The sequence below is a fragment of the Mesitornis unicolor genome, unplaced genomic scaffold, assembly GCF_000695765.1.
Source record: "Mesitornis unicolor isolate BGI_N332 unplaced genomic scaffold, ASM69576v1 scaffold13316, whole genome shotgun sequence".
NCBI classification, from domain to species: domain Eukaryota; kingdom Metazoa; phylum Chordata; class Aves; order Mesitornithiformes; family Mesitornithidae; genus Mesitornis; species Mesitornis unicolor.
Window position 1 is genome coordinate 10,085 of NW_010193077.1, and position 12,070 is coordinate 22,154.

At 55.7% G+C, this 12,070-nt stretch overlaps 1 protein-coding gene across 1 annotated transcript in view; it reads left to right on the forward strand.

Annotated features, from left to right (window-relative positions):
• The window catches only part of LOC104542880 (agrin-like), a gene marked incomplete at its 5' end in the record, with an annotated part of 30,192 nt that overhangs the window by 9,313 nt on the left and 8,809 nt on the right, over positions 1-12,070 (forward strand). Inside the window, 17 exon segments of the mRNA XM_010187342.1 lie at positions 183-272; positions 1,057-1,081; positions 1,083-1,197; positions 1,348-1,453; positions 1,800-1,913; positions 3,345-3,509; positions 4,047-4,190; positions 4,313-4,437; positions 4,806-4,911; positions 5,101-5,484; positions 5,612-5,746; positions 7,073-7,200; positions 8,776-8,890; positions 9,191-9,310; positions 9,515-9,859; positions 11,041-11,233; positions 11,811-12,028. Of these exon segments, the coding sequence (XP_010185644.1) occupies positions 183-272; positions 1,057-1,081; positions 1,083-1,197; positions 1,348-1,453; positions 1,800-1,913; positions 3,345-3,509; positions 4,047-4,190; positions 4,313-4,437; positions 4,806-4,911; positions 5,101-5,484; positions 5,612-5,746; positions 7,073-7,200; positions 8,776-8,890; positions 9,191-9,310; positions 9,515-9,859; positions 11,041-11,233; positions 11,811-12,028 (2,628 nt within the window).

The following is a 12,070-nucleotide window of genomic DNA, read 5'->3' on the forward strand; positions in this document are numbered from 1 at the left end:
GGGAGCGCGGGGGGGCCGCCTGCCAGCAGCAGAAGAGCATCGAGGTGGCCAGGATGGGCCCGTGCGAGGACGGTAGGTTGCTGCCGTTCTTCTATCCACACGAGTGCGAAAAGTGGGAGAAAAGGGGAGGAAGAACTGACCCTCGCTGCTCTGCTGTGCCCCGCTTTAATTTCTCATGTCAGTGAGTTGTGGCTGGGGGAAACGGAGCTGTTCCTGCGCCTGCCAGCAGCAGAAGAGCATCGAGGTGGCCAGGATGGGCCCGTGCGAGGACGGTAGGTTGCTGCCGTTCTTCTATCCACACGAGTGCGAAAAGTGGGAGAAAAGGGGAGGAAGAACTGACCCTCGCTGCTCTGCTGTGCCCCGCTTTAATTTCTCATGTCAGTGAGTTGTGGCTGGGGGAAACGGAGCTGTTCCTGGCTGCTGCTTTGCATCCCTCAGCCCTGGGAGCTGCTCCAGGGCCTGGCCTGTGGCCACTCAGTCCTGAGCACCTGGGAAGGTCGTGGTGTTGGCTGGACCTTGCTTGGTCAGGCTAAGAGCTAAGGACCTGCTGAGTTTTCCCACTGAAGGAGAAAAGCTGTGGGTTAATGCTGGTTAAATCCAAATACATGAGGTGCATACACCTCACCGCTCTGCCGTGCTGACCCGCTGAGCTGAGATCCTCCAGCTCGTTGCACGTGTAGTCTAGCTGGAAAGGACTTCAGTGCAATGGCAGGGCTTTGGGAGAGGGGAAGACATAACACAGTGTTTGATCACAGCCCTCCTCAGGGAATTTCAGGTTGATGTCCCTCTGGGAAAAGATCTTAAATAATTCTCTGTGTAATGCCAAACCCCAGCCTTTGATCACTCAGTAAGAAGGGTCAGGTTTTCTTTCTCCCCCTTCCCCTTTAAGAAGCCTTTGAAATCAGCAGCGTCTCTCTTGCTGCTGGAGCTCTGAGCATCTTATGGCAAGGCAGCCGGGCTAGGGACAGAGTTTATATATTGTTATGTATATATATTATATATATATACTTAACTAACCCCAAACCCATCCCTTCCTCTGCTCCTCTTTCTCTCCAGAGTGCGGCTCGGGGGGCTCGGGCTCTGAAAAAAGAGTGTGAGCAGGACCGGTGCCGGCAGTACGGGGGCTGGTGGGACGAGGACGCTGAGGACGACCGCTGTGTGTGTGACTTCACCTGCCTGGCGGTGCCACGCAGCCCGGTAACACCCCTACCACCACGGGGCTGTCTGCTGCAGTCCTCACTCCCCTCATCTTCTCCTTGGTGGCCTTCCTGCATCCTTCCTGCATGGAGAGGGGATCCAATGGATAGGGAGCCTACCCCTTATTGGTTTCCTTCCCTGTCTTGGCAGGTGTGTGGCTCTGATGGTGTGACCTACACCAATGAGTGTGAGCTGAAGAAGACGCGGTGTGAAAAGCGCCAGGATCTCTATGTCACTGGCCAAGGAGCCTGCCGTGGTGAGTCCCCTCAAGGCAGCCAGTCCCCCCAGGCTGACATTGGTCCCAGCCTGGTGCCCTGCAGCACTGCATGCCCTTTCCCTGGGGCTAAGCAAGGAAGAGCTCGCTAAGGACACAGCGGTGTCTGTGTTGATTTGCTGCTCCCTGCTGCACCTCTCCTGTTTCATGCCCTGTGCTTTCCCCAGCCAAGGGTAGGACCTCACCTCATCACCCGGTCCCAGCATCTCTGCAAGGACCACAGGGTTTTGCAGGGATGCTGCTAGCTGCTTGATCCATGTATTAGCAATACTGCCCTGTGGCAACCTGTGTGCCAAAATAACCTGTACCTCTCTGCCTTCCTCTGCAGCCCTTGCCACCACCCCACCACCTCTCCTGGTTGTGCACTGCAGCCAGACCATCTATGGGTGCTGCCCGGACAATGTGACCTTGGCGCTCGGCGTGGGTGCAGCTGGATGCCCAAGTGAGTGAATGTTGTGTCCCCACATTGGGGGGCATGGAGAAGCATCAGGGGTGGCTGAAGGGGAGATCAGGTGGAGGGGGAGTTTGGAGACCCATGCAAGGGGACTGGTGACCTCTCAGGCTCAGAAAGCCTCTGTTTCTCCCCAACCGGTGGATACCCAAAAAGATGCCCCTATGGCTATGCCCTCTGTTCCTTTAACCCATTGCTTAGGGCTTTTCACTGGCCTGAGTGACAAAAACATTGCACTGCAGACTGAGGTGGAACAGAGTTTTGGGGCTCACCTGGGGCCCTTCTGCAGGGCACCTCAGGACCAGTGACTACTGGGTGGCTGCACTGTGCAGGAAGCTGAGCTGGCAAAGGTTTCATTAATATTTATTAAATAATTACTGGAGTCAGTACCTTAGCAGAAGGCCCATTTTGAAAGGCATTAGCAAACCCTTAACAGCTGAGGCTGTGACCGCCCGTGAGAGGAACGCATTATCCCATGGAGCCACCGTCCACGCCATGCCTGGGTCTGGTTAATGCCTGCTCGATGAGGACGCAGCGCTGTTTAATGTGCCGTATAATTTAAAAAGCAGCAGCATTCAGAGAATGTCCGGAGATCCCCATGTGGTGGTGTGGTCCATGCTGGCCAAGAGGACCTGCAGTGCAGGAGGGAGCTGGTCAGAGGGATGCACGGGAGGAGGCAAGCGTTTCGGTTGCAGCGTTGCCCTGCCTGTGGTGGTTCCTCTGTCTCTGATGGGAGTCCTGTCCCCTGCCCTCCAACCCATGGACACAGCTTCCCTACTGAGTGGGTTTCAGCATCCCACCAATTTCCATCCCCCCGTGTCCCTGTGTCGGCAGCAAGCACACATCAGGAGATAATTACCACTTAACCAGCAGCGTGAAGCCCCTAGGCTTCAATTTTATCAATTCAATTTTATCCTTCAATTTTATCCTTCAATTTTATCCTTCAATTTTATCCAAATGTATCCATTGCTTCATTCTGGACATGTCATTCCCTGCGGGTGTGCTCATGTGCCCTGATTGCTGCTCCCAAGGTCTCCCTTTCTCTTCAGCTCTGCCCCATGTCCCCTTTCAGCAGCTCCCTGTGGATCAAGGGAGCGTCTCTCCATCTATCTTTGGATCGCTTCCCTCCATCAAGTCCCTAATTAATGAATTAATAATAAACTTCTAATAGCTTCCTCCCTCTTTGATGTTAATGAGAGAAGAGTTCTTGATGGCAGCAAAGCACTAATCCCTGGGGGTTTGGTTCCCCCTTGTAGCTGGGGCAGAGGAGAAGCATTGGGAGCAGCTGGTGAGGCCTCTTCCTGCTCAGTGTGAGCCATGGCCAAGCATCCCTGTGGCCAGTCCCCCTACCCCGATGCAGCTCCTGTATCCCTTGGCCAGGACTCAGCCTCACGCTCTTTATATTTTCCCTTTTTCTCGCAGGTACCTGCCAGTGCAACCCCTACGGCTCCTACGGGGGAGCCTGCGACCCCACCACGGGGCAGTGCTCCTGCAAGCCGGGCGTGGGGGGGCTCAAGTGCGACCGCTGCGAGCCTGGATTTTGGAATTTCCGTGGCATCGTCACTGACGGCAAGAGCGGCTGCACGCGTGAGTGTGGGCAAGGCTGGGCCATCACCCCTTGTCCCATCCATCTCTCAACTCCCCAGCTTGCTCCATGGGGCCCAAGGGGTATCACAGTGTTTAAAATGGTGAGCCCTGATGCTGGTCCTGTTGTAAGTCATCTCCAGTAGATGTTTTTGCAGAGCTGGAGGACTTGCTCTGTGCAGAAAAGACAGGGCGGTCTGAAGTGCTGTTGCAGCTTGGCTGGGACGTGGTGTCCCCTTCCATGGGCTGGCTCCTTGGCCAGATGTTCTCAACAAGAATAAGGCCTGGTGGCCTTATCCCTGCAGATGTGGAACAGATGTGGAATTGCAAGCTGTAGAGCTGTGGTCAGAGGGTAGTGGGTGATTCCTGCAGCTGGGGTTGGGTCAGTCCATACAGAGCTGCAGTCAACATCATGGTCCTCCTCTGAACTCTTCTCCTCACCCTTCTCTTGAATTGCTGATGGACCTGGCTGAGTCTGCTGTTGACTCCACAAATCCACCAGCAAAACGAGGTCTTTCTGGTTTTTTCCTTCTTGCCCAGCCTGTAACTGTGACCCTGTGGGCTCAGTGCGCGACGACTGTGAGCAGATGACTGGGCTGTGCTCCTGCAAGACTGGGATCACTGGCATGAAGTGCAACCAGTGCCCCAACGGCAGCAAACTGGGCATGACTGGCTGTGAGAAAGGTGAGGGATTGCGTGGGGCACCGGGAAATGGGAGCTTGGGTACTGCTGTGGGGCAGTGCATGGGCTCGTGAAAGAAATGTACGTGTGTTGGTCACCTCTTCCCCCTTCTTTCCTTACCCTAGACCCATCAGCCCCCAAATCCTGTGAGGAAATGAGCTGTGAGTTCGGGGCCTCATGCGTGGAAGTCAACGGCTTTGCCCACTGCGAGTGCCCATCACCGCTCTGCGCAGAGGCCAACATGACCAAGGTTTGGGGGAGAGGCAGCCGTGGGGGGCTGAACGGTGCATGGGGACGCATGGCAAGCTCAGGGCATTGGGTTGGTGCCAGCAGTGAAGGGGTCTGATATCTCTTCCCTTCACAAGAAGCAGGCAGACAAATTTGGTCACCATGGGGAAGGATGATGTGTGGGTCATAGATGTCCCCCAGCAGAGCTGGGTGCTCTGTGCCCTATGTGTCACCTCGGAGGTGCTCTGCTCCTGTGCTTCCACAGCTTGGCCTTGGGTGCCTGTGTGCAGACCATCCCCTCTGTGCCTCAGAGGGACCCCTGCTCTCAGCAGCTGGAGCCTGGTTGATTTTGGACAGGGCTGCAGCTCACATTTCCCCTCTGCTGCCCAGGTGTGTGGCTCTGATGGTGTCACCTATGGGGACCAGTGCCAGCTGAAGACCATCGCCTGCCGGCAGGGCCAGGTCATCACGGTGAAACACACAGGGCAGTGCCACGGTGAGTGTCTGCAGCTCTGATGCTGAACCCAGGTCTGATTGCCTCCCTCTGTGGTTCCTCGCTGTGCCGTGGTCATGGCACAGCAGATGCAGTGTCATCAACTGGGTTTGCAATGTTCTTCCCAGTATCAGAACCAGCCTTTCCCAGTCCTGCTCCTCCTTACCTACCCTGTCTTGCTGCTCCTTTCAGAGTCCATCACCCACACAAGCCACACCTCGCCACCCACACCACTGCCCACTCTGCCCTTGGCCAAGATAATCCTTCCCCCACCGCTGCGGCTCACCACACGGGCTCCTGAACCCACCGAGCTGGCTACCAGCTCCCTGCTGGTGGATGCCAAGCCTACTGAAAGAGGTCACCCTACGACGAGGCGCATCACAACTGCCAGGCCGGCCACCACGCCGTGGGCGACCCACGGGGGGTATAAGACCACCATCCGCCCTCTCTCCACCGCACCAGTGGTCCTGGCCACCACCCAGCCTGCCTTCGTTGAATCAGGCAGCGCAGAAGGCAGTGGAGACCAAGAGATGGGCATCAGTGGAGACCAGGAATCCAGTGGGGCAGGCTCTGCCGGTGAGTGTGGGCTTCGTAGGCTTGGTGGGGCTAAACCCTGTGTCTCCTGCTGAGATGAAGCTGTCTCTCAGCCTCAGAGGAGATGTCTTACCTCCTGCTGGTGAATGCTCCTCTTGATGCCCTGCAGGGGAAGAGGAGGTAGAGGAAAGCCAGGTAACTTCCACCCCCGCCATCGAGAGGGCCACGTGTTACAACACCCCCCTGGGATGCTGCTCTGATGGCAAGACCGCGGCCGCTGATGCGGAAGGCAGCAACTGCCCGGGTGAGTCTGTCCTCAGCGGTCAGGAGCCAGGCTGAGCTCTTGCAGGGCACAGGAGAGGGACAAATACCACCCAGAGCAGCATGGAGGCAGTGAGCACAATCCCTGCGTTCAGCCTGGGGGCTGGTGTGTCCCTGGTGGGTGGTTCATGGGGATTTGGTGAGCTCTAGGACATTGTGCCCACCTACTGCAGCCCCCAGCAGCCAGCCCTGGGATTTGGGTGTGTGCTGCTCCTCACATAGAGCTGGGGCACTCTGCAGTTTTCTTCCTTAGGTGACCACTTTTTTCCTTGCCTTAAAACTTTAACCAGTATTTTGCCCAGGTTTCTGCACTGGTACTGGTGGGGATGAGGGAATTGTGTGGATTCCCACTTTATCTTTGTTGATGTGAAGGGAGCTGGGCTGAGCAGGACCAGTTGGGTGCCAGGGCAGGCTGGGAGAGCACCAGCAGCCCCAGTGTCCCTGCTGGGCGTCCTGGGGAGTCTGAGCCTTCTTGGGTCACACTGTGGTCCCCAGGGATGCCCACTGCTTTCATGACCAAGGTGGGATCTGTCTTTCCCACTCATGGTCCCTTTCATGCTGTTCCTGTTGAGGAAACGCAGAACCACCCGTGCTCTGTCAGAGAATTGATTGCCTTGTGCCTTGTTACCTTAAAAATTGTTGTTCTGGGACCATGTCTCAGCTGTTTCCTCACTGAGGTCCTTCTTCACCATCCCTGTTCCTTGAGGTTTCCAGCAGGACACCCCCTTTTCTTCTGGACACCGCATTCCCCTGTAGGGTTGCCCCCAGTGGGGGCCTTTCTCCAGCTGCCCCTGCACCCCCACAGCTCCTCGGGAAGGGGAACCGCATTTCGGGTTCCTCTTGCAGCTTTGGTCTGGTTTTGCTGGCAGGGTCCCTGTGTCCCTCTCCCAGCACAGGTCTTCTCCTTGCCCAGAGCCCCCGTTTCGGCCTCCTCTGCCCCCGGTTTGCGTGCCCATGTCTGCTCCTGCCGTGGTGTCTGTGTGCTGCTCTGGCTAACGTCTCTCTCTTGTTACTCAGCCGGTGCAGGGGGGCTGCTACCCGGGCCGGAGCTCAGAGGAAACTGTATGGTAAAAGCTGCCATCTCCAGCCTGGTCTTTGCCATCTGCTCCAGCACCCTCTGATTACTAATCCTCCATGGCGCTTCCCCAGACCCATCCCAACTAACCCCAACACTGGCACTACCCACACACCGCCATCACCCTTTCCCCCCCCAGGGACTCGAACGCTCCTTGCGGCTGTCGGCCACACGCCTGTCCCCTGCCCACAACCCCACTAAACGCCTTTGTCTTCTTTACCCTTCCTCCCATAGCGACCAAAGTCTTCCAGGGAGTCCTCATCTTGGAGGAGGTGGAAGGCCAGGAGCTGTTCTACACCCCCGAGATGGCTGATCCCAAATCCGAGCTCTTTGGGGAGACGGCCAGGAGCATCGAGAGCGCGGTGAGTCCTTTGCGCTTCATCCGGGGTCTGGCTTGGGCTCTTCTGGCCTCTCTAAAAGATGAGAGGAGCTGTGCTGGCTGTCAAAGGAGAGCGCCGAGACCTCTCTGCAAGATGTGTTGAGTGCTTTGGAGGAGCATTGCTCCATGTTGGTGGTTTTGGGGTTGTTTTTGAGAACCCACGGAAATTGGGAGTGTTACCTCCAGGGCCAGCGCTTTCATGGGGTGGGCACTTAAGATTGTAAGGAGATGATGCACCGGTTCTGGCTAGGAGGTACCCTCTGTGAATTTGCCCAATCTCCATATGCTATTAGCCTCTATCACATGCTGTGTCAGTGTGTTCCATCCTTTGTTATGTGCTGGCTCAAAAATTACCCAGTTTTTAGCTTGATCTTGGTGATGGGGCTTTCTAGATGAGAGATTCCGCCTTAACACCCTGGATTTCCTGAAGTGTCCTTATCTCCATGAAAAGTCCTTAGACAAAAACCTATACCAAGACCCTTTATCCCTCCAGCTCAGCTACACAGTTCGGGAAGTGTAAATCCAGCCTCCCACCTTTTAGGATAACCCTGCATTGCCAAGGAAGCGCTGGGTGGGGTGGCAACATCCCAGCGTAGCCTGCAGTGTGGCACAACAAATACAAGGCGTCTTTGCAAGGAGATTTACATATTTAGAGCTGGTTTCTTAGAAGTTGGCAAGCCCTCGGTACAGTCACATAAGCAGATGTGTGCCTGGCATACGGACCATATGGCTCCTGCAGCTCTGTATCACGATAGCGGCGTTTCCCAGTACATCCCCTTCTGTCTGGGGATGCAGACATCCACACAACAGCTTCGTTCACTGGTGCAGCCATTCTCCCTGCTGGGAAGGGAAGGGACTTTGCTGGTTTTAGGTTTCCCAGGGCTGGGGGAGATGAAGGCATGGCTCGGGACAACCAAATTTATAGGGAGGGCCTATCTCATCAGTCATTTAATTACTTCTGCCTTTGCTCTGAAGCTCAGAGAGGGAGGCGATGGCCTCTGCTGTGGCAAGGCTGAACAGGGGTGTTAAAGCCCTGACTTGCTCTAAGTCTTGAGCTGTCGCTGTCTCCTTCATGTGACTTCAGACAAATCCCACAACCTCTGAGAGCCAAGTTTCCAAAGGCAGGCAGGTACTTATGGATGCAGCGTGGCGCCTTGTGGGATTTTCCCAAGTGCCTAAGCAGGTTTACGCAGCTTTAGAAGAGATCAGTAAGGCTTAGATGCCACACAGCAGAAAATCCCTGGATGAGCTGCAAGGTGTCTGTGCTCTTCTCCTTGGGTACGATGGGGTAGCTCATGTGCCCCACGCTATTTCTGGATCCCCTCTTTGACCACAGACCATACAGAACAGGGACCATTTGAAAGTATCACCCTACACAAGGGAGCCCTGTTCTCTGCGTGTGTCAGTGGGATGCCTTGCAAAGGTTTAGATGCAAATCCCTGTGGTTTGAAGCCTAGGAGGGTCGCTGAGACTCACAATCTTTTACTGGAAGGCCCTATGTCCTAGGATCTCCCCATTAATCAGTTTATCTTTTATCCTTCTCCTCCCACCAACGCAGCTCGATGAGCTTTTCCGCAACTCTGACGTTAAGAAGGATTTCAAGAGCATCCGTGTCCGAGACCTGGGGCAGAGCAGCGCTGTCCGTGTCATTGTGGAGTCCCACTTTGACCCAGGTAAGAGCCTTCCCAGGGTGGATTCACTGGAGCTGGCGCTCCCCATGGGGCTGCCAGCCTGAGAAACGTGCGTGTGACAAGGAGCATGACAGAACCTTGTTAAAATTTGCTGGGGGGATGTCTTCTGTCCAGCAAAATCAACAGATGCTGGGAGAAGGTGCACCCTAAGCTGGTGCCTGGGAAGCTGGAAGCATTCTCCTAAGGAAAGGAATTATTTGGATGCATCTTGGGGGAGGTACTGCTAGGTAGACCTGCATCTTCACTCTTCCCTTTCTCCTTTCTCCTCCTGGCTGTGATCAGCCACTTCCTACACAGCAGCTGATGTCCAGGAGGCCCTGCTGAAGCAGATCAAAGCTTCCAAGAAGAAGACCATCCTGGTGAAGAAGCCTCAGCAGGAGCACGTCAAATTCATGGACTTTGGTGAGCCTCCTCTCCTGATTTAGGCTACCAAATGATCAGGTTGGCTCTTCTAGTCCTACCCAGCCGGGGTGGGAGGACCAGCAGCGCGGTAGCCTGGGAGATCCATCCATCCAAGCCTTTCTGTTGCCATCTCACCCCCAAAATGGCTTTGCCTTCCCCCGGGGAGGGTTGCAAAGCCCCAACCTCCACCTTGCTGTGTTCCAGACTGGATCCCCAGGCTCTTCACCACCACCGTGACCACAACTACGGCCACCACCATGGCGCCCGCCACCACCCGCAGGTACACCACGGCCCCCGCCGCCACCACGGCCCACATCCCGCGCCCCGACGCTGCCCGGCGACCCAGCCGCAAGGTGATGGGAAGGAGACCCGCGTCCACCCTCCCCGCCACCACCCGGCGCAAGCCCACACGCCAGCCCCCCACCACCAAAAAGCCCTCGCGACCCTGCGACTCCCACCCCTGCCTGCACGGCGGCACCTGCGAGGACGACGGGAAGGAGTTCACCTGCAGCTGCCCGGCGGGCAAAGGAGGAGCTGTCTGTGAGAAATGTGAGTACCTCCATGTGAGTGTTGAGTGCTGCTGGTGGGGCTCAGCAGTTGTAGGAAGGTGACAGCCAAAAGCAGGGACAGCAGAGTCAAGGGAACCACATCTCCTGCAGCTTTGAGTCCCACCTAGAGGCTCCACCACACAACTGGAAAAGCATTGCTCCTCAGTTGCCCCATTTCTTACTTATTCTCCCCAAGCATGTGCAGATAGGGACAATAAGGGCTGAAGGTGCTTCCCATGTCCATCCGTGCTCCAGCAGACTGCACAGTGATGGAGAGGCATGGGAACACATCCAAACCCAGCTACATAACGTGTGCTGGTGCTGTGGGGTCAATGTGACCAGTTTAGCTCTGCCAAGGACAGGTTGTATCTGCACCATGTGCTGTAAGAGGTGAGCATAGCAAGGCTTGAGAGGTAAGAAGGTGCCAGGAGCAATTTCTTCTTGGCTGTGCTTCTGATCGCTTCTGAAACAAGATTGTGTTTTTCTGTCTCAGCTCATGACGTTGTCCCTTGTAGCTCCTGCAGCTGGTGACTGCAGTTAGAGTCTAACAGAGAGACAGGTCCTCAGCATCCTCTCGAGCACCAGGAGACGTGTGCTGATAATTCAGGCTCTGTTCCCTGGGGCTGCTCAGCAAACAGCTGCAGACTGGCAGTGTGTGCTTAACCAGAGCTGTCACTGTTTACTGTGAGCTCCCCTGCAAATTGGTGTCGTGCTGGGGGCACTGGGTGGTTGTGAGGGCTTATTCCTGAAAAGCTTTGACCCTAAAGCCATAAGCAAGAGCACACAGAGCTGCTGCTGGATGTGGGTGTCCAGTCCTCTTAATTTTAGTAGGGCTAGGCCTTCCTGATCCCTTGGAAAATCTTGGAGAAGCATGGGGTGATGAATGTAATTGTGTGGGATTCTGGGAGGACAGATAAAAAATGCCTAAGGAGCAGGGAAGTTGAGTCAGGAGGAAGTGTGTGTGTAGCAGCACACAGGGGATGCAATAGCTGGGCGTGAGAAGGATCAGCAGCACTGGTCCTTACTGGGAGGAGCTGACTGGGACACTGCTGAAGCTGGGGGAGCAATACCACTATACATAGGTAGGGAAAAGTGTCCCCAGGTATATTTATCTGCTCTCTGCCCTGTTCCCACCTCTGCTTCATCCCCTCTTCCTTTCTCCGCCCTCCCGGGCTCCTGCAGCCATCAGGTACTTCATCCCCAGCTTTGGTGGCAAGTCCTACCTGGCCTTCAAGATGATGAAGGCCTACCACACCGTGCGCATCGCCATGGAGTTCAGGGCGGTGGAGCTCAGCGGGCTGCTCCTCTACAACGGCCAGAACCGCGGCAAGGACTTCATCTCCCTGGCGCTGGTCGGGGGCTTCGTGGAGCTCAGGTGGGTGCCCTGTGGTGTGGAGGAGCTGCTCGTACCAAGGGATGGTCCTTGCAGGGCATCAGGAAGATGCTGGGCTTGAACTTGTAGGCTAAGAAAGCGTAGCATCAAACAGACAAGAAGAGAAGCATTTTTTGCAATATAATAGAAATACTGAGGGGACTCATTCCCTGTGGCACTTTTCAACTTAATTCTCATATTTCAGTTGGAATTTTGAAAAGCTAAAAGGTGTGGGAGGTTGATTTTTTTTTTGAGCGAGTGAGAGGTCTTTTTTTCTTGGTGCTATTTTTGTGCTGGCAAAAGAAATGCAAGGAAAAAGAAGAAAGGGAGAAAGGCTCCAGGAATTGGAGCCGAAATGGTTTTTCCAATTCCAAAAGCCAAAGGCACAGATTGGGAATGAGGTGAGGTGAAGGGCAGAGCTCTGGAGATTGCAAAGCCCAGATCAGGCAGTCAGTGTGGGCTCCCAGTACAGCCTGGTCCAGAGGTGGGGAGGGACAGGGACTCCCCAATGTCTCCTTGGGATGCAGAAGTCCTCCTAACATGACACAGATGTCACCTTTCTCTCCCTCTTCTCCTCCAGGTTTAACACTGGCTCTGGCACGGGCGTCATCACCAGCAAGGTCCGCGTCGCGCCCGGCAAGTGGCACCAGCTGGTGGTGAACCGCAACCGGCGCAGCGGCACGCTGTCGGTCGACGGGGAGCCCCACGTCAGCGGGGAGAGCCCGGCCGGCACCGACGGCCTTAACCTGGACACGGACCTGTTCATCGGGGGAGCGCCAGAGGACCAGATGGCCGTGTGAGTGATGGGGACGGCCCCACCGGTCCCACCACGGTCCCCTG